The 19190-nt window shown below is 35.1% G+C and overlaps 1 protein-coding gene across 1 annotated transcript in view; it reads right to left on the bottom strand.

The window, feature by feature from the left end:
- Positions 1-6: 6 nt before the first annotated feature.
- The window catches only part of LOC149782884 (DNA replication factor Cdt1-like), a 41210-nt gene continuing 22026 nt past the window's right edge, over positions 7-19190 (bottom strand). Inside the window, exons 7-11 of the mRNA XM_089934429.1 lie at positions 11532-11720; positions 9139-9264; positions 5280-5392; positions 2551-2639; positions 7-237 (exon numbers count right to left, since the gene is read on the bottom strand). Of these exons, the coding sequence (XP_089790555.1) occupies positions 80-237; positions 2551-2639; positions 5280-5392; positions 9139-9264; positions 11532-11720 (675 nt within the window). The 3' untranslated portion in view covers positions 7-79. The remainder of the gene's footprint in view (positions 238-2550; positions 2640-5279; positions 5393-9138; positions 9265-11531; positions 11721-19190) is intronic.

Below are 19190 nucleotides of genomic sequence, written 5' to 3'. Positions count from 1 at the left end.
ACATGGCAACAAATTAAAAGAATCAACTAGAAATGATTAGGGCTAGGAAGGCATGTTTATAACCCCACTAATAAATCAATCACATGCACGTTTTTATCATATTCTCAACTTTTTCTACCACTGTCTGAAGCTCTAAATTTTTGTCAATTTTCAAGAATTTTCCTCTCTTGATCTCCACCATTGTCATCCACTCAGGCAGAATCTCAACTATCAATTTGACATGAGCTTCCACATCATCTGAAAATACAATTTTTTAAAAATACAGTAAAATCGTGTTTGCTATAACTCCAAGAGACAGGGTAAATCAGAAATATGTAGCTGACACGAATGAGGATGGCCATTCCAATCCAGTGATATCAAAAGCTTAAAATACTGAATGCATAGGTAGTGATTAAAAAATTTTACATTATGGATTGTTCTTGCTATTGCCACCATATGTTTATGTGTGTGCACAAACACATGCATATATATATTTTGTCAGAAAACAGTGAGTACATAAAACATAAATTGGGAAGTGATGAACCGTATATACTCACATCATTAAGTCCAATTTACAAACAACATAGACCCTGAGCTGCCATCACATAATGCCAATGCAGATCATGGTCTATGTTGGTTGTTCTACTGATTACTCCCAACAAGCTGCATAGACCTAGATTTGCTGGTACTTTATGCAATTGCAGATTTGGGTCTGTGCAGTCTGCAGTTTGACTACTTACAACCGAGTACGTATAGACGGTGCATTGTTAGAGGCACAACAGTTGCTACAGAAAAGGACAATTGTTGCTTGATATTTAATGATATATTTAGTGCACACAACAGGCCATACACAGCAGCCAGCATATTTGATGGAGGAAGACCCCAGGAAGGAAAACCAATACCATACAAGAAACTGAACACAAGTATTAAAGGGATCACCCCACCCCAGAAAAGCAGTTGACAGTTGTAACTGGGCAAAAGGTCTACATATAAAGATTTGCATAATAAAGTGTGAACTACTATCACAAGGACATAAACAATAATTTTTCTATACCATATTATTGAGACCATCAAACTGTAATCAAACTGTTAAATTCAGCTTTGCTATAGTAGCAAACAGCTAATGTATCACTGCCATTAAAATCAAGCAGGGTGGAGGAGGAAGGGGGGGGGGCCAGGGGTTTATTTTAAATATGTAATTGCAACTATTGTTATTCATTTCACTAAAAACTTTTGTAAATATCACCACCTATATGAGAAGTTCTCACTGAGTAGTGACATGCTGCTGACCCCCACCCACCCTGCTTAACATAAAAATCTAAAGATGGTACAAGTGTCCTTCCAGTTCTGTTTTCTAGTCTTTCCTGGAGAAACTAAAAACTGTGATTCCAAACCTGGTTTGTCCCACCATCTGAATATTCTGCTTTCCTTTCTGACACGATTACAAGTTGAATATTACAAAGATGAGATACAGTGATAGCGGCAACAGTTTGCACAATCCAAAATGGCGGTTAAAGACAAGCATGGTAGCCTCGATTTCAAATGAACCAATCATATTTTAGAATTCTATTCTTATAAACATGCGATACATTTCTATGAGAATGGAATCGAGTGCCCATTCTAAACAGAAAATAGCTTAGAAATTTTTCCTCTTTGGCCTTTTTAAAATTAAAAACGTATTTTTAGCAAGAAAAACATATATCCATATTCAGGTAAAAAATACAAGGGAAAAAAGGACACTTGGTATCTATGCCAGTCCCTAAACTACAGAGATACAGTAAATCCATCAATGGTTGTATGGTCAGTAAAGGAGACATGGATTTCCATCTCCATACATTTTAAAAACCTTTATCCAAACATTTTGTGTACATGTCTCTATCAATAATTGTACACGGTTACATTCTTACCATTTACTAATAATTTGGCAAGCATGCTTATTTCCGTCAGTTTCCATTGGTCAGGAAGTAACTTTTATCACTCAAAATGCTCTTTTACAGCAATTATCTGTCAAATAACATACAGAACAAATACTATTACAATGATCATCATTACATGGTTGAGTTAATGCAGACCATTACATTATTTTAAAACCAGACTGCAGGTGTCAGAAGAAAAAACAATGGACCATATCAAATTGGATTCTGGCCAGGAGAAAAGCTTTTAAAATGGGGAAAAAAGTTATCACAGTTGTCTTTAATTACTATATATACTCATAATACGAGTCAAACTGCACAGACCCTGAGCTGCCATCACATAAAGCACCAGCATCTGGTTCTGAGCAGTCTATTAGGAGTAATCAATCAACAAAAACCCTAATCTGCAGGTGTATGACATGGTAAATCAGAATCTTTGTGGTAGTAAATACTGTAAATATAGGTACTGGAATCAATCAAGACTGTTCTGATCATTGTTTTTGTTGTTGTTGACCCGTCTGATGAAATCTGATGCATGGTGAAGTTTTGTAAAAAAAAATAAAACAAAAACACCTTCCAATCCCAACTTAATTTATGTCTGGCACAGCCATGAGCCATCAACACAGAAACAACCACACACATTTTCTTGGATACTTACTGTATGATATACAGGAGTGAAAACTATCAACCAACTTCTGAATCACAGGCTCCAATGGAAGGGCTGGCTTTTTTTCTGTGACAAAATGACTTCATACTGTCAAGGAAATGTAACTTCGACAGCACTGTTGCTTTAATGACAATAAACTTAACACAATAGCTAATTCAAACGAACCATATTCATTTTAGAAAACAGTACAAGACCACATATGTACAATGTAAAACATCTTCCCGTAACACTAGATAAGTAAACCTAACTTCATCTGTTTATCTTAAACACATGTCCAGTTAAAAAAATGGGCAAATGCAACTGAAGCATAACCTACTGATCTATGAACTCTAACCTTGAAGATAATACCCACAATGTGGTATGCAGCACACTTTTTAGTGATGATACAGTAATTAATTTCATCCCATCATATAAATAACTCAAAATTCTAGAGTGGAATGGGAAGTGTAATAGACAAATTAAAGATATACCATCATGACACTGAGCATGTCGGCAAGATCCGTGCCTGTGGTGCTAAATAAACCTGCTAGAGATAACAGATATGTATACCAAGTTGGATCCCTGATCTTGAACTCTTTAAGGTTATAGAGTGGAAAAGTGTCCTGGAGTGTACAAAATAATAAGCCATTACTTAGACCTTGTCAACAGCAACCCAAATGTGGTGCTTGACACACCTGCTAGTGACGATTTACATGCTTCAATTTCCAATGGCTTAGAAATTACTGGACAGAAGGAAATGAGATAAAAGTATTGAGAAATGACCTTGACCTTAAAGAATGGACCCCTAATGTGGCATGCAACACACCTTCTATTGATGATGTACAAGTATTATGAAGCTTTGTCCATTAATGTTGAATGGCTTTTAAGTTATATAGTGGAAGGGAACATCCTGAAAGCATAAAATACCATAGGTACTCGCTTATAAGTTGAATCAAACTGCAGATCCTGATCTGCCATTGCATAATGCACTGGCAGATCTGGGTCTGTGCAGTTTGTTAGGAGTAATCGGTAGAACAAACAATGTATACCCTGGTCTGCAGGCACATTATGCTATGGCAAATCAGGATCTTTGTTGTTTGCGATTTGACCCAACTTATAAACGAGAATCAATCTGGTATGCAACCTACTTTATAGTCAGTGTACTAGTACCAAATTTCATCCCCTTATCTTAAATGACTTAATACATTACACAATCAATCGTGATATTAACAAAAAAAACATCAAATACTCTGCTGTGACATTGACGATGAAAATAGGAACCGCAATATGGTGTACAATATTCTCAGCATGTTTTTTTTTCTTCTAATTTTATGGTGTTTGTTTTTGTAATCATATCATTATATGTTTTTTTTATCTTAAAGGTGTTATGTAATGTCGTAAAGCACTTAGAGCTTCTAAAGATTAGGTGCTATACAAAGTCTTCATTATTATTATTATTATTATACATCACACATTCTAGTAACAGTGTAGAAGCACCCAAGAGCAAGTTACATCCGTTAATCTCCAAAGGCCTCTAAGTTATACATATACAGCAGAAGGGAAAATGTGATGGATGGATGGCAGGACAAGAATCTGATACCATGTCTGGCCCCCCCACCCCCACCCAATATACTATCGCTGATTGGAACTAATTATTGGGGGGGGGGGTCTTCAAATTCAATGGGGTACTTTATGATAATCACACACCTGCTGTTCAATGCCATGTTTGCATCCTGAAGAGATATCAATGATGCATTCTAAGTATGATCAAGACTAATTCAAGGTGCATTCGATTATATGGCTCTTATTTAAGTGTTCTCAGTGATCAATAACTACTATTTCAAACATGTTAAAATGTTTAGAATATGGACCAGTAGCAAAGTTTACATTGATCAAATGCACCATCATAAAACTTGGCATATGCTTACAGCAGAAGAAAGATACACTGAAAACAAGACTAAATGCTTAAAATTAAAGACTTTGTATATTTAATGATTACAAACTTTTTGTGCATTTTTAGTGGATCTATCTGCAACACATTTTATATATAGCTCTACACTGTAGTGTATACATGTAAGTAACCTAAATTGAACTGAAGCTTTATGCCAGGATGGCAGCTTTTTGTGTGAAAAAAATGCAGGTTAAACAGTTTCAAAATGGTGGAAAAGAATAATTATAATTGACACTTAAACAGAGATTGGACTTCAATTAATAAAAATAAAAGTTATAACAGATTGGATTAAAGATAAGATGCAACACTCAGACACCATTATAAAAATTATTCAGAAAAAGGCAAAGCTCTAAACAACTTGATTCAATTTAATTGGTAAGAAGTAAATGCAGGATTAAAATCAGTATAAAATATTATTGGATAAGTCCATATTTAGAGGATTTTATAGGATTTATAGGAATGCAAGTTATAATGTAGTCAGAATTAAATCATTTTTGAAGAGGCATAATTACCGATTTGGTTAACCCACAAAGCAATTCATGCCATCGGCATAATGGTTATTTTCATCAATATATCTAATGTATGTACAAGAAATAACTCTTGATCATGCAATGCCTTTCCTGATAAATACAATATGGAGTATCATTACAGACATATTTAGATGTACATAGACCATTATTATTATTATTGATGTGTCAAGGCACCCCCCCCCCCACAAAACCCCCCACATAACTAGCACTAAATATTAGTACAATTATTCACACTTAAATTTGGTATCTTCGAAGGATACGTTCTTATAATTCTCATAATTCCTGGCAGTCTCTTCATCCTTTCTATCTTCTTGTCTTCCTTGAAATCCCTTGTCAATGACATCTCTAACTTCTTGGCTTCTTTGGCACGAATCTGAATGATACAAATGATACAAATCTTTTGTGTATTTGCAGCATAAAAGCAAGCCAATTCTGCGAATTCAATATAACTGATAAGTTAATATATTTACTTTTATTTCCTACATGTCCAAACTTGCTTTAAATAGTATATACACATTATGTCCACATGAAAAAATGTGAGACTGACCTTGACATTGGCTGCAAGATGGAAATAGCTTACACTTTACACTGTGTGAATGGATTGAGGAGGGCAACTGGGGGCAGTTATGTGCTTGAAGAATGACATACATATAAAGGCAAAATATAAGTGCTGATGAATGTACTGTGTTGAGATTGCAGAGTACATAACTTTCAGAATATAAAGAAATATGATCTGAATATGATCTCTCTTTCTCCCTTTCTCAATTTTTTTCCAATTGCTCGCTGGCATGTACCTTGCAAACTTGATCTTCCCCAAGCCGAATTGAATCTTGTCCATGCATCAGGAAAGTTGGCATAAAGCTTGAATATGTTCTGAGTAAGTTTCAGGCAACCATTCATTATTAGGAATTCAGATGTCGGGTGATAAATGACATAAAATGATGAGTTACTTCAGAGAATCAGTTCATATACTTCAGACCTAACTTCCACCTTTGTTGCTGAGTTTGATGATAACTGATTTATTGTTCTACTGGCCACAACTCTGTTAAATTTTGTTGGAAAATGATGAAAATCAAATGACCAAGATTACAGTAAGCACAAATTTGTGACTGAAATTAGCCATGCATGACACTTCAATGAAGAATGTAAGGATCTTCCTATGAAGAACAGATAATCTGTTGCCTAAAATATTGACAACTATTTAACATGATTGGTCAGATTCAAAACCTGACAAGAAATATCGATATTAGAGCGCTGACAAACTCAGCCAATTAGATGCATAATCATCATTAATACAAGTGTATCTCACTCACAATCAAACTAAACAGAGATCTTTATGATACCAAGTGTGAGAAAAATATTTATAAAAAAAAAAACAATGCAAAAAAAAGTCACCAGTGTGGTAAAAACAATCCCTCCATCAATCAGATGCAATATCACCTCATTAATATGCAAATATCTTGATCATAATTAAACCCACCCAACATCTTGGAATTAACCTATTTGCCAAGAATAAAACAAGGTCAGAAATACCATCACTCAAATGAGAAGGAGATGAGCCAATTCGATGCATTGTTACTTTATTAATACATTCAATCTGGATCATACTAAAAAAATCCCTGGACATCTTGATGTATTTAGTTTGGTTTAATTAATTCAAAAAGGTACTCAATTTCAGACAGAAGAAACATTCAGAAATATTTAATTTAGCACTGAATGAAATTATTACCTGGCAAAGAAAATAAGTCAGACAAAGAGGGAGTTACTGAATAAAACACTGGTATATAATGGGTTTTGACTAGTCAGACAAAGAGGGAGTTATTGGGTTTTGACTAAAGTCAGTCCAAGAGAGAGTTGTTGAATAAAACACTGGTATATAATGGGGTTTGACTAAAGTCAGACAAAGAGGGAGTTATTGGGTTTTGACTAAAGTCAGACAAAGGGAGCTGTTGGGTTTTGACTAAAGTCAGTCAGAGAGAGAGTTGTTGAATGAAACACTGGTATATAATGGGTTTTGGCTAAAGTCAGACAAAGAGGGAGTTGTTGAATAAAACTGGTATATAACGGGTTTTGACTAGAGTCAGTCAAAGAGTGACTTGTTGAATAAAACACTGGTATATAATGGGTTTTGACTTAAGTCAAAGAGGGAGTTATTGAATAAAACACTGGTATTTAATGGGTTTTGACTAAGTCAGACAAAGAGGGAGTTGTTGAATATAACACTGGTATATAATGGGTTTTGACTAAAGTCAGACAAAGAGAAAGTTATTGAATAAAACACTGGTATATAATGGGTTTTGACTAGTCAGACAAAGAGGGAGTTACTGGGTTTTGACTAAAGTCAGTCCAAGAGAGAGTTGTTGAATAAAACACTTGTATATAATGGGTTTTGACTAAAGTCAGACAAAGAGGGAGCTGTTGAATATAACACTGGTATATAATGGGTTTTGACTAAAGTCAGACAAAGAGAAAGTTATTGAATAAAACACTGGTATATAATGGGTTTTGACTAGTCAGACAAAGAGGGAGTTATTGGGTTTTGACTCAAGTCAGTCCAAGAGGGAGTTGTTGAATAAAACACTGATAATGGGTTTTTACTAAAGTCAGTCAATGAGGGAGTTGTTAAATAAAACACTGGTATATAATGGGTTTTGAATAAAGTTAATTCAAAGAGGGAGTTGTTGAATAAAACACTGATATATAATGTGTTTTGACTAAAGTCAGACAAAGAGGGAGTTGTTGAATAAAACTGGTATATAATGGGTTTTGACTAAAGTCAGTCAAAGAGGGAGTTATTGAATAAAACACTGGTATTTAATGGGTTTTGACTAAAGTCAGTCAAAGAGGGAGTTGTTGAATGAAACACTGGTATATAATGGGTTTTGACTTAAGTCAGTCAAAGAGGGAGTTGTTGAATAAAACATTGGTATATAATGGGTTTTGACTAAAGTCAGTCAAAGAGGGAGTTGTTGAATAAAACACTGGTATTTAATGGGTTTTGACTAAAGTCAGTCAAAGAGGGAGTTGTTGAATAAAACACTGGTATATAATGGGTTTTGACTAAAGTCAGTCAAAGAGGGAGTTGTTGAATAAAACACTGGTATTTAATGGGTTTTGACTAAAGTCAGTCAAAGAGGGAGTTGTTGAATGAAACACTGGTATATAATGGGTTTTGACTAAAGTCAGTCAAAGAGGGAGTTGTTGAATAAAACACTGGTATATAATGGGTTTTGACTAAGGGCAGTCAAAGAGGAAGTTGTTGGGTTTTGACTAAAGATAAATATGAGCAAGATCTGGAATGAAAATTTCCATAATAAACCCCATAAACCAAATAACGGAACATGTCATTAAATTTTATGAGCTGACCAATAAATGTAAATCAAGTTATCAACTATGACATTCCTAAATGGAATAAGACCTTGAGAAAATAATGAAAATTCAACAAGTCCTTGAATATTTATTTATCAACTTTATAATGGTATAAAAATATAGGATTTTGATGAATGAAACAAGAACCATACATTATGACGGTAACATGCGTCATGCATTTTTTATCTTATTATTATTATTGTTACCCATTTTAAGGTAGACACACTTTAATTTCATTACTTATGTCTTTTTAAGGTGGCAAATATACATTCATTTCTTGACTCGAGTCATTTTAAGGTGGCTTTGCTTTAATTTCATGACTCGAGTCCTTTTATGGTAGACTTAATTCAAAATAATAATTCAAGCCATCAAAACTAGTTTTTGGGAGGAAAATGTTTACCCCTTGTATATACATTTTATTTTGCAGAACTATGACCCATTTAAGGAAATGGTGTCATCTCAAATAAAGTAATATTTATGGCACAAGGGAACAGCTTGGCCTGAACACAGCATTAAAGTACAGTAGGATATGAAGAGTGTCATTTAATCCATCTCCTGTCACAAAATCTTCTTTACAGCCCGACTGGCTCTGTATGGCACCTCATATTTGCAGGGGTAAAGTCTTTTTTTATCCACAACTAAATAAAATCTGGCTATATCCTTGTGGAAAAGTTGCTAAACACTTGTGTATGTATTAATATACCATCAAAATAACGCATACCAATATTAAATGCAGCAGCACTCAGTTACCTTTTCCAGAAGAGACTGGGGTATGCCTTTTGTTGCTGTCAAATTATGGACAGGTGTTTGAGGTTCCATTTTGATTGGCTGGCTTATTTCAGACTCTTTACAAACTTCCTGTAATGCCTTCTCAACCTTTAAAACACAAAAAGAAATTGTTTCTAATTACAAAAAAAGAATCAAATGATTACATCAAAGAACAGGGTTCTCTACAAAGAAATAGAAGTGGATTTAACCAAGAATACTTCATCTCTCATAATTTCACTCTATGCTGCAGAGATTCTGTACCAGCTGCCACATTTTACGTTTTCCTATTCTGAATTCTTCCCATCATTTTCCATGGAGGAAAATAAATTTATTCCTTGCATTTCATTGTTTTATTTTTTGTTTTTTGTCTGCACAAACAAAAATGCTGCACTGAAAAAATAAAATCTGTAAACTATGTACAGCTTCAGGAACTTCAACCAAAATGACTTCACAATCTGACCTTTTATCAAGGTATTTATATGGTCCATTTCAGGAAATTCAACCAAAATGCAGCCAATTTGACGTTTCCAGATGGTGATATGGTCCAATTCAGAAAGTTCAACCAAAATGACCTGGCAATTGGACCTTTCATCAGGATGCTAACATGGTCCAATTCAGAAATGAGCATCGTGTATGCATTTGTGAACAATTTTGTCAATGCCTGGCTAACTACATGCATGATCCTTATGTGTCTAGCAAACCCGGCTTGGTATCTTATTAATAAGGAAAAAGTACCTTATGACAACTTTACAGATGGAGACTCGACCCTTGTTTGCAAAATGTCTTTCATAACTAAGAAATCGTGTTATCTAGTTGGAAAGAAAGGTTTTAGCTAGCCTATGACGTGTTGCCAAACTATGGGACAGATCTGAGACAGTAACAGATGTGCAACAAAGGACAGTACATGCTTCATCACATTCAGTTCAGTCTTTACCAACAAACTGGCTGAACACAACAGATTACATAAGTTGAACATAGTGTGGGGAATAGGTTTTAATTTCAAAACTGATTAATGGTTTGACATACACATGCAAGCACTAAATTTAATTAAATTCAATTAATAACAACAGTGTGCATGATATACACATGCACTATGTTTAAGGTTACACACTGAAGGAAGAACAATGGTTTCCTCAAAATAACTCCATGTAGATAGCTGACAATTTTGTGCAGAAACCATATCTCTTCTTTCAGAGTGAAATTGAGCTTTGCCTTTTGGACCCCAAAACTGACAGGCTTCTTTTTTTCTAAGTAAAAGATTCACAAAGTTTGGTCCTTGCCTGTGATGTAGAACTACCAGTAATGTGCCGAAAACATTTTCCTTCTTTCAGTGTCCTTGACCTTTGGACCCCAAAAATCACCAGTCTTCTACCTTACCCCAATGTAAGCCATAATCCATGCATAACGTTTGGTTTAGGTATGTCACATGAAACTACTGTTGTTGTATAAAACATTTTTTCACAGCTTCAATCAGTTGCCTTGACCTTTGCCCCTTCTACTCCAAAATCAAAAGGATTCTTCCTTATACCAGCTGCAAGCCATCCACAATATTTGGCAACCATGAATAATGGAAAATTCTAGTTATTTTACGGAAACCATTGTTCTTCCTTCAGTGTGTAACCTTAATGTCTCGCCACTTAAGCTGAAAATCGACAGGTTTCTTTCTAACCCCTGGTGCAAGCCATATGGAAACTGTTTTCCTCCTTTAAGACAATAACCCTGACCTTTTGAGCCTGAAATCAAAAGGTATTTTCCTTACCCCAAGTACAAGCAATAAAAAAGATGGCAGAGAAGTTGAATCACTGCGTGAAAACTGTTTTCCTCTTTTTGGGCAATGACCTCAACCTCTGAACTATTGAGCCTGAAATTGATGCTGTTATTTCTTACCCCAAGCTCAATCCATCCAGAATATGGACAAACTGAAATTATTGCGAAGAAACCAAATTGGCAACAGATGGACATATGGATGGACACCATCTCAACATAGTACACTCCATCATGTGGCAGCTGTAAAAAGATGTCCAGATACTATGCGGTTTAAATCAGTCGACTCGTATATACGATGGACATGAATCACTAACATGCTGAGAGAAAAGCCGCATTTTAAAATGGCAAGATTTTATCAAGACCATAAGCAATCCTGATTCTACTTTATACTACTGATGAAGAAACAGTTTTTAAAGATGAAAGAGCCATTTATAATCAATGATGTAAAAATTGTTTTCAATGACTTAGCTGGTATGGTTAATTGACAAAACTTGTCAAAAGCGGTACAGGATGTACCATCATTAGCTGAATGCAAAAATCACATACTGGTATGTACCCTGTGTATGGTATTCTGTTTTGGTTTCTAAAAAGTAAGAGAGTAATAACACCTTAGGTAAGAGTTGACCCCTCCTACACTCCAACACATCTTTAGCAGTCTGATATTTTCTCTCCACTGGAGCTTCAGGAAGGGGTGCAGCTACAACATCTGGGACCTGATCCAATTGGAATCTAGGATGCCAGCGTGTAATTTTGTCATCAGGAATTGTCAATGGCTTCTCCAGTTTTGATAAAAATTCCTGGAAGAAATAAAAAGTAAACTCAAGATGTATGTGTGTTTATGTTAGAGAGGGGGGAGGGAGATATTGTGAAATTTATGTAATACTTAGCTGCACATACTTTAAAAGAAGAGAATCAAGTGGTCCTGAGATCATTCACCTTACATCTGAATATTATCCAAATATGAAAAAATTGCCAATTTAAATAACACAAAATACATAGGTTCAATATAAACTTTATTGTAAATATAAATAATCTTATGCATAATGGGGGCAAATCCTGTCACTGCACACTGCACCTGCTGAGCTCTGAATTTTTCCTACAGGAATATCTCAGGAAGAGTTTGTAGGGTTGCGAATAGTGTCTGACACCTGTATATGAAGCCACAAGGGGCTGATACAAGGTATATAGGGACACTGATAACCAAAACTTGACAAGTCTAATCCTGAGGATTGCTATGATAACAAACATCAGTCGATACTCCCTACATGCACTATAGGAAGTGGGTATGAAGTATATGGGCATAATAGTGGAGTGCATTTAAGTACTGAAACAAATTGGGGGTCAAAAGCAAAGTTGTGAATGCATGAAACTTGGCAATGGCCCAAACATAGTGAAAGGAGCCTGGTGATTATGAACAGTGCGACTGTAATGAAGGCCCCCAAAAATATCTGGGTAAGCAAAATGATTTCTGTTGAAATTTCTTCTTTCTTCCACTGCTGATAATTGATGTTATGAAAAACAAGTTGTTTCAAGGTTTTTCTTTTTTTTTTTAATCATCCATATCTCGTACAGCATCATGTTCAATTTCCCTGATACTGAAAGACTCATATCAAGACACTGTGTTTAAAGTTGGTCAGATTGCTGGGGTTGGAGTTTTAAAAAAAGTTTTCTAAATATCAGCCTTTTCTATCAAATTTGATAAAAGCCTGCTAAGCAGTTTTTCTACAGTAATCAGTATGTCCATCCATTCTTCAGTCAAACCCACAATCTCGTTAGTTCCCAAATTTTTGATGGCTTGCCATGAAACTTAATCAAATAATTATTGTAATTTTACCTGAAGATGAGTACACTGACAAATCGGTTTGCTCTCACTATTGTTGACAGAGTTACTGCCCTTTGTTTCAGGTTAATGCAGTGTATGACACTCTCATCAGCACAATTTGTCCTGTATTGTATTACTGAATTTCACATCTAGTATGAATTTTCAAGGAATCACATCAAACTTTAAAGATGATATGGTCAAAATTTTAAGATGGACTTTCTCCAGCAGTTTTGGTAGAGTTGTTGCTATTCCAGCCCAATGCAGTGCAAGACAAAATCTTTCTGTGAATGCAGCACAACTTGCAGTTTTCTACGAGTACCTATTTTTATCAACAAGATCTCTAATGTCAAGACAATCTCTTTTCAGGGGAGGGGGAATGGGTGGGGTGGGCTTTTTTTGCTGTTGAGCTGAGATATAGTTTCTTTAATCTTCAGAATATAATATGGTGTTATTTTCTATAAATCAGACAGACCCGATTCTGGTCCTCCCTTAAAACATAGAACCGGATTCATACAGATCAGGAGAGCTGAAATTCAGTGACTTTTCAATGATCAGTTTTCAGTTTACAGTGACAACTCACGGTATCAAGTGTTCTGCTTCAGTTACTAATTTAAATACAAGAAACAAATACAAAAACATAAATGGAATATGAAAGGGAAATGATATTTCAAAAGAAAGTCACTTTAACCCAGATGTTAACCACTGCCCTTTAGCTTCTATACTTTCTTCTCCAGTTGCAGTGCAACTCCAGTGCTAATGGGGGTGGGGATGGGGTACCCACTGGTTACAAAAATGAGGTAGGATTAGAACAAAGAGGAGGGAGAAGGAAATTGCCATAGTTCACTATATACCTAACAGTTGTATACACATTAATTCTGTTGATTTTTTTAAGCTGAATCTGTTCCTTACCAGTGCTGAGATGCTCCTGTTTACTGGGGATATACATAGCTAGCACAGACAGCTGGAACATGTTTGAAAACTGTTCCTTATGTTTATTATGTACATGTTTTCACTGCTCATGGGTAATGTCTTTTGGCTCCAAACTAAGATTTTTCATAAACTCTGCTTAAGTTTCACGTTCCTGAAACAGTGCTTTACTGACTACAATGCCAGATTTCCTATGCTGTATTAGAATGTTAAGTCCATTAATGCCATATTCTTAACCATTATAAGGCTATATGTAGCTATGCTCAAGGTATTTTGAATAATGCATCTTTATGGAGAACTATAAACATTTTTGGATTTAACCTCATTATTACATATTTCTGTTTGTTTCTGGGGTGTTTTTGTCACTATTAAACCTTAAGATACTATGCCAAAAACATGAAATCTAAAAATATCATGTAGTCAAAATTTTCCGGACTTTGTAAATTTGCAAACATGTACAAAATATATACTTTTTACAGTACCCTAAATTAAATAAATGGGTGATATTCCTACATTTCTTCAAGTGAATTAAGAAGACAGTAAAAACATATCCCCATTATGTTCCCATCTATAGTACAAGTCACATGGGTCATGTATGCACATTTACTCATTTTAAATTAAATATAAATTTTCTTCTAAAACTGAACACTAATTTTCATTAACCAAAGTCTATTCAAACCTGATTATTGAATGCTCTGTCCCTTAACTGTCACCAAGAAACTTCCAGACGAAAACTATCGCTATGGACTTCTACAATGGTAGCCGTGTACTAAACATGGGTCAAAATAAGAGCGTGTCAAGTCGAATCGTCACAATCGAGGTTAGTACAAATTGGTTTACCGATATGCATAGCTTACATTGTGACATAACAGCATGTGACATTCAATCCAGAATGTACTGGATCACACTTTTAGGTTCATTTCGTCCAAAAATGTCTAAGTACTTAACGTTGATTTTGCTGTATGCACCTATCGGGCTGTCTAAATAATGACCTTCCAAAGGAATATGGGATGTATACAAATCCAAATGAAGTGAATAATTGCCACTTAAAGGTACGTAGAATTAAATTCTAAAAAATAAAATAATCAGTGCTGAATGCCTACATGACCCATGTGACTTGTTCTTTAGGATAATTTGGTGGTAAATCGTCCCCGATTGTACATTAGAATTCACCTTGCATTGATTTACCTCGAAAAGAAAATATAATCCAGGTGAATCAAAGAATATAAATCAGTGTTACTATTCATTGTTTCAATTGCACTCATGTACCACTAACATGAGCAATAAATAAAATAACTACATAACACTATGAAACACTCCTCAAAAATAAGGAGTTAATCCGTGCTTATAAGTCCAGAGATTGATGCTAACAATCGGCAAATGATTAATCCAGAAGTTGACACCTCTTATGCATGTGATCAGACCTATTAAAATTAAATATCTAGTCTGTTTGAAAAGTTATGAATTTGTTATATAGTGTGCTGATTTTGGTCAAAATGGTGACATGCATTTGCAGTGTAACATTTTCCAGCTTTCAAAATGATGTCTGTTCCAGTTCTGATTGCAAATCAAAGCTCAATTTCAGTCAAGGAGCATCATAAAAAATTCTCATTTTTAACACTTCTCTAGCTCCAACAATCTGATATAATTCATAACTTTAAAATAAACTGCCATCACTATTGTCAGCCAGTAGGCCTATTTGCCGAACTGAATCATCTAAGACAAGCCATGCTGGGTTTCAGCCCTTTTGGATTGTCCTGGTAGCCCGTATTTTAAATACGCATTTGTAAAACTTCCTCGATGCATGGTTTAAACTACGACAGAATGTCTTGTCCAGAACCCAATCTGACATTTACACTGAGTGAAATCAAACCTACCAATGATAGACCTTCTCAAAATGAAAAGACTATCAAATAGATGTGTTTCAATAATGTATCTTATAGTAAGATGTCAACTGTGAATCATATTAATACCCAGCACATGTATTGTTTCACTACTAGTTCTCATCCATTACCCTACCATGCACCTAATATATATCATCAACATCAGTCATATGGGATAAATGGTACTCAAATCAGATCATCCATCTGAGGTCCCTTTTAGCCGATCCTGCCGGTCCTTTTTACAGTATGATTAAGAGAACCAAGACAAGGATATCCAAGTTACATTATTTGACTCCCCACAAGGCTCTATTTTCTAATTTTTTCACCCAAATTTTTTCAATTAAAATAATCCTGCACTTTTGCAATATAGTGAGCCGATTCAAAACATAGCATTCATCAGGAAGTATTATTGCCTCTCACTCTATGTAAAAATTATCAGGTTTTGTACTCTTTTATTAAAATCTGAATAATTATCTAAGAATCTAGCTTTATATGCTGCTCTTAGAAAAGAAACAAAAGCCGAAGAAAAAAGTTACAATTGTTATGTGTTGCAAGTACTGCATCATCAGCATCTCAAGCCACATGCTTTTATTTTTTTAAACGCGCACTGATATGAACATGTTAATGAGGGCAAATTTTCAAGTCAGCATCATTAAATCTAGCTAAAAGTACCAAATTTGTTTCACACAAAGTATTTAAATTTAATTAGATACTTTTAGCTGCTATTAATGATGCTGACCTGAAAATTTATTAAGTGTTACAGATAGGATAAAATTCACCATGCTGTGTGTAGTTTCTAACACAATACCAAATAGATCAACTTCGTGTGCGTGTATCTGTTACTCTCATTGGTTTGTTATCAAAGTTGGAGAGCTATTAAGTTGCTTTAACAGTGAATTTCTTTTTGTTATATATCTGTTGTTCTCATTTGATGTTATAGCAACCCCATCTGGCACATGAGAAGACAAAAGGGGTTTCTTCTTTTTAAAAATAGTTTCTAACACATGGATCGGGCTGAGATAAGCAAAGGTAGCAAACATTCAGATTTCTCATATGGGTGAGAAAATAATTCTGGTCCCTTCGGCAAGTGTCATCACAACTGTATTATAAACTTTGTTCAGTTCATTAGTGAGAATTACATCAACAAGAGATTGGTTGAAATCTTTCATTGCTTTTATTTATGAAGATCTAGCATATATTTCACTAATTTCACTAGGACGAATAATACTGTTCAAATTTAAGGATATCGAAATAGAGGCCCCCTAATACAACATTTTAAAATATTTTTTATAGAGATTAATGAATTTAAATATAGTCATATTGTGAAAGATGTTTGTGACTATGAGGAATTTATAGGCCTCAGCTATCAGCCAGTTGTCATTACTAATTGTAATCTAAACAGGCACATTTTCTGTGTCTTTGAATCATACGTCTGCCTGCATGGAAATTTAGAATGAACACATACAAGAATGGCGCTGCCAACTGCATTTCTCTCAGTTCTACAGAATTTATATACCAGCACAAACTTTTTATGCGGGAAAGATTATCTCACTTCGATTCAGTTACGACTATATACAAGTTATATAACATTTCCTGTAATAGAAAAAGTGTGTACAGTAGTCCCCCTCTTGAACGACCCTCCAGACCAGCAGCCACCCACTTCTTACGGCCAGAATTATATTCAAAAGTACCCCTCAAGAACGGACACCCATCAAATGTAACCAGCGGCCAGCATATTAGTACAAAAATTAAAAATGTTCCCCTCACGAGCGGCCACTTTTAAAAAAATTGTATCCAGACCCAATAATTCATTCATATCGTGACATAAGCAGACCTGCCAACATTGAAAAAAATAAAAATCAGGAAAATCACCATTAAAAATCAGGAGGCAGGGTAAAAAATCTGGAAGTACAAGAGGTAAGGTGTATATATCATGATAAAGATGTTTACTTTTGTTATTTCAGTCCATTGTATTTTGCAGATTTGCATTCCTGCAAAAGTTCATCATTTATTTGTCCATGGGTGCCAAATTTGCTAACAAGAATAGCTTCCAGGGTTGATACTAACAGGCTGGCTCTTTAGCTAGTTCTGTTTTTCTTTTCTGACCACTAAGAATGCTCTCAGCATTGCTGTTGTTGTGCGGTATTGAAAGTATTGATAGCATTACTCTCCCAAGGGCTGGAAACAACAGTTGACCAGATCCATCCCTTTTTTTCCTGAGAGCAACCCACTGATGATCTGCTCTTTCCACATTCAATTCTGCATCTAAATTGTAGATATGATAAAGCTGAAGCAGATCATCAGTGTTGATTCCTTACATTCTGCTGCTTGAAAAGGCCAGATCCTTAAATGATACAACACTGTCCTGACACATCTGCAATACTTGCACAGTGTTTATTAATAACATCTAGACCACCACTTCGTATGGAGAGATGCTGTTACCAACATTGGCAGAATGCAGGATAGGCCCCACGAGTCGACGGATGAATGAAAGCAAACTGCTTCTCCCAATCACTCCTATAATTTTGATCCCATTTCTTTTTCTTGGCTGGTGAAAATTCATCAGTTACTTCCTTTTCTTCTTTTTGTCTCTCTTCCTGCTGAGAAACTTATCCATTATTTTGCTGTGATTTGCTGATGGGGTCAGATAAAGAGAACCACACTGACAGACAATCTCTTTGTATAAGCGGATAAAAACCGGAATCAAGCTGGATATGGTAAAGTACTAAGAAACATACCCGACACAGACACAGAGAAATGGAAAATGATGTTTTGGTATATAAAAAGATATGGATTTTTTTCTCAAGTTGAAAAATCGGGGAATAAAAAGATAGGTCCAAAAATTGGTATTCTCCTGATTTTTTTCAGTAGGGTTGGCAGGTCTGCATAAGGTAAGTAATCAGATTATTGTCGATACATGTCTCCCAAGGTTAAGTTTCCGTTACTGAAGGAAGTGATGACTAAAGTACATGTAACATTAAGATTAATATATTATATCATTGTCTACAAAAGACGATGTTTAGAGGAAATGGGCTCAACAATGTTATGATAAGAGTTCTTGGCTTCACACATCTGTCAAGTTCTTCTCATTGATGATTACAACCGGACATAACTGTCAAGATCATAACAGGGTCAGCATAGGCTAAAAATATTATTTTGTGCATTAACACACGCACACAGAAATTAACCTTGAACAAACCAGGGTACCAGACAAAGACCAAAAAAATCACATGACAACACATTTATCACTTCCTTTACGAAGAAGGCATTTCGTCCACTCGACGAAAGTTTCATCTGCATAATTAAACCGCATACAGTTAGCAACATCCAAATAAATCATTACCAAACATTAACATGTCATCATGTAAATGGAGACGTATTATTTTAGAAGAAAGTTGGCTATTCTACTTGACAACATCAGGTGAGGTGGAAAGGGGAGACTTGGCGAACAATTTTATGTAGAAAAAACTTGAATAAAACATTTTGTGTTGAAAAGACTTGAATAAACATCGTAACCAATAAGGAGGTTATTCAGCAGCAGTGGGGAAAATGGAACAAAATGGAAAGAGAATTATGTACCAAGATTTAAATGACGTTTTTAAATGGTTTTGCAATGTGCATGACAACAATACCCG

The sequence above is a fragment of the Sinohyriopsis cumingii genome, chromosome 15, assembly GCF_028554795.1.
Source record: "Sinohyriopsis cumingii isolate HCF-2022 chromosome 15, ASM2855479v2, whole genome shotgun sequence".
NCBI classification, from domain to species: Eukaryota; Metazoa; Mollusca; class Bivalvia; order Unionida; family Unionidae; genus Sinohyriopsis; species Sinohyriopsis cumingii.
Note: the sequence above shows the minus strand (reverse complement) of the source record. Positions and strands in the feature narration are given on the sequence as shown.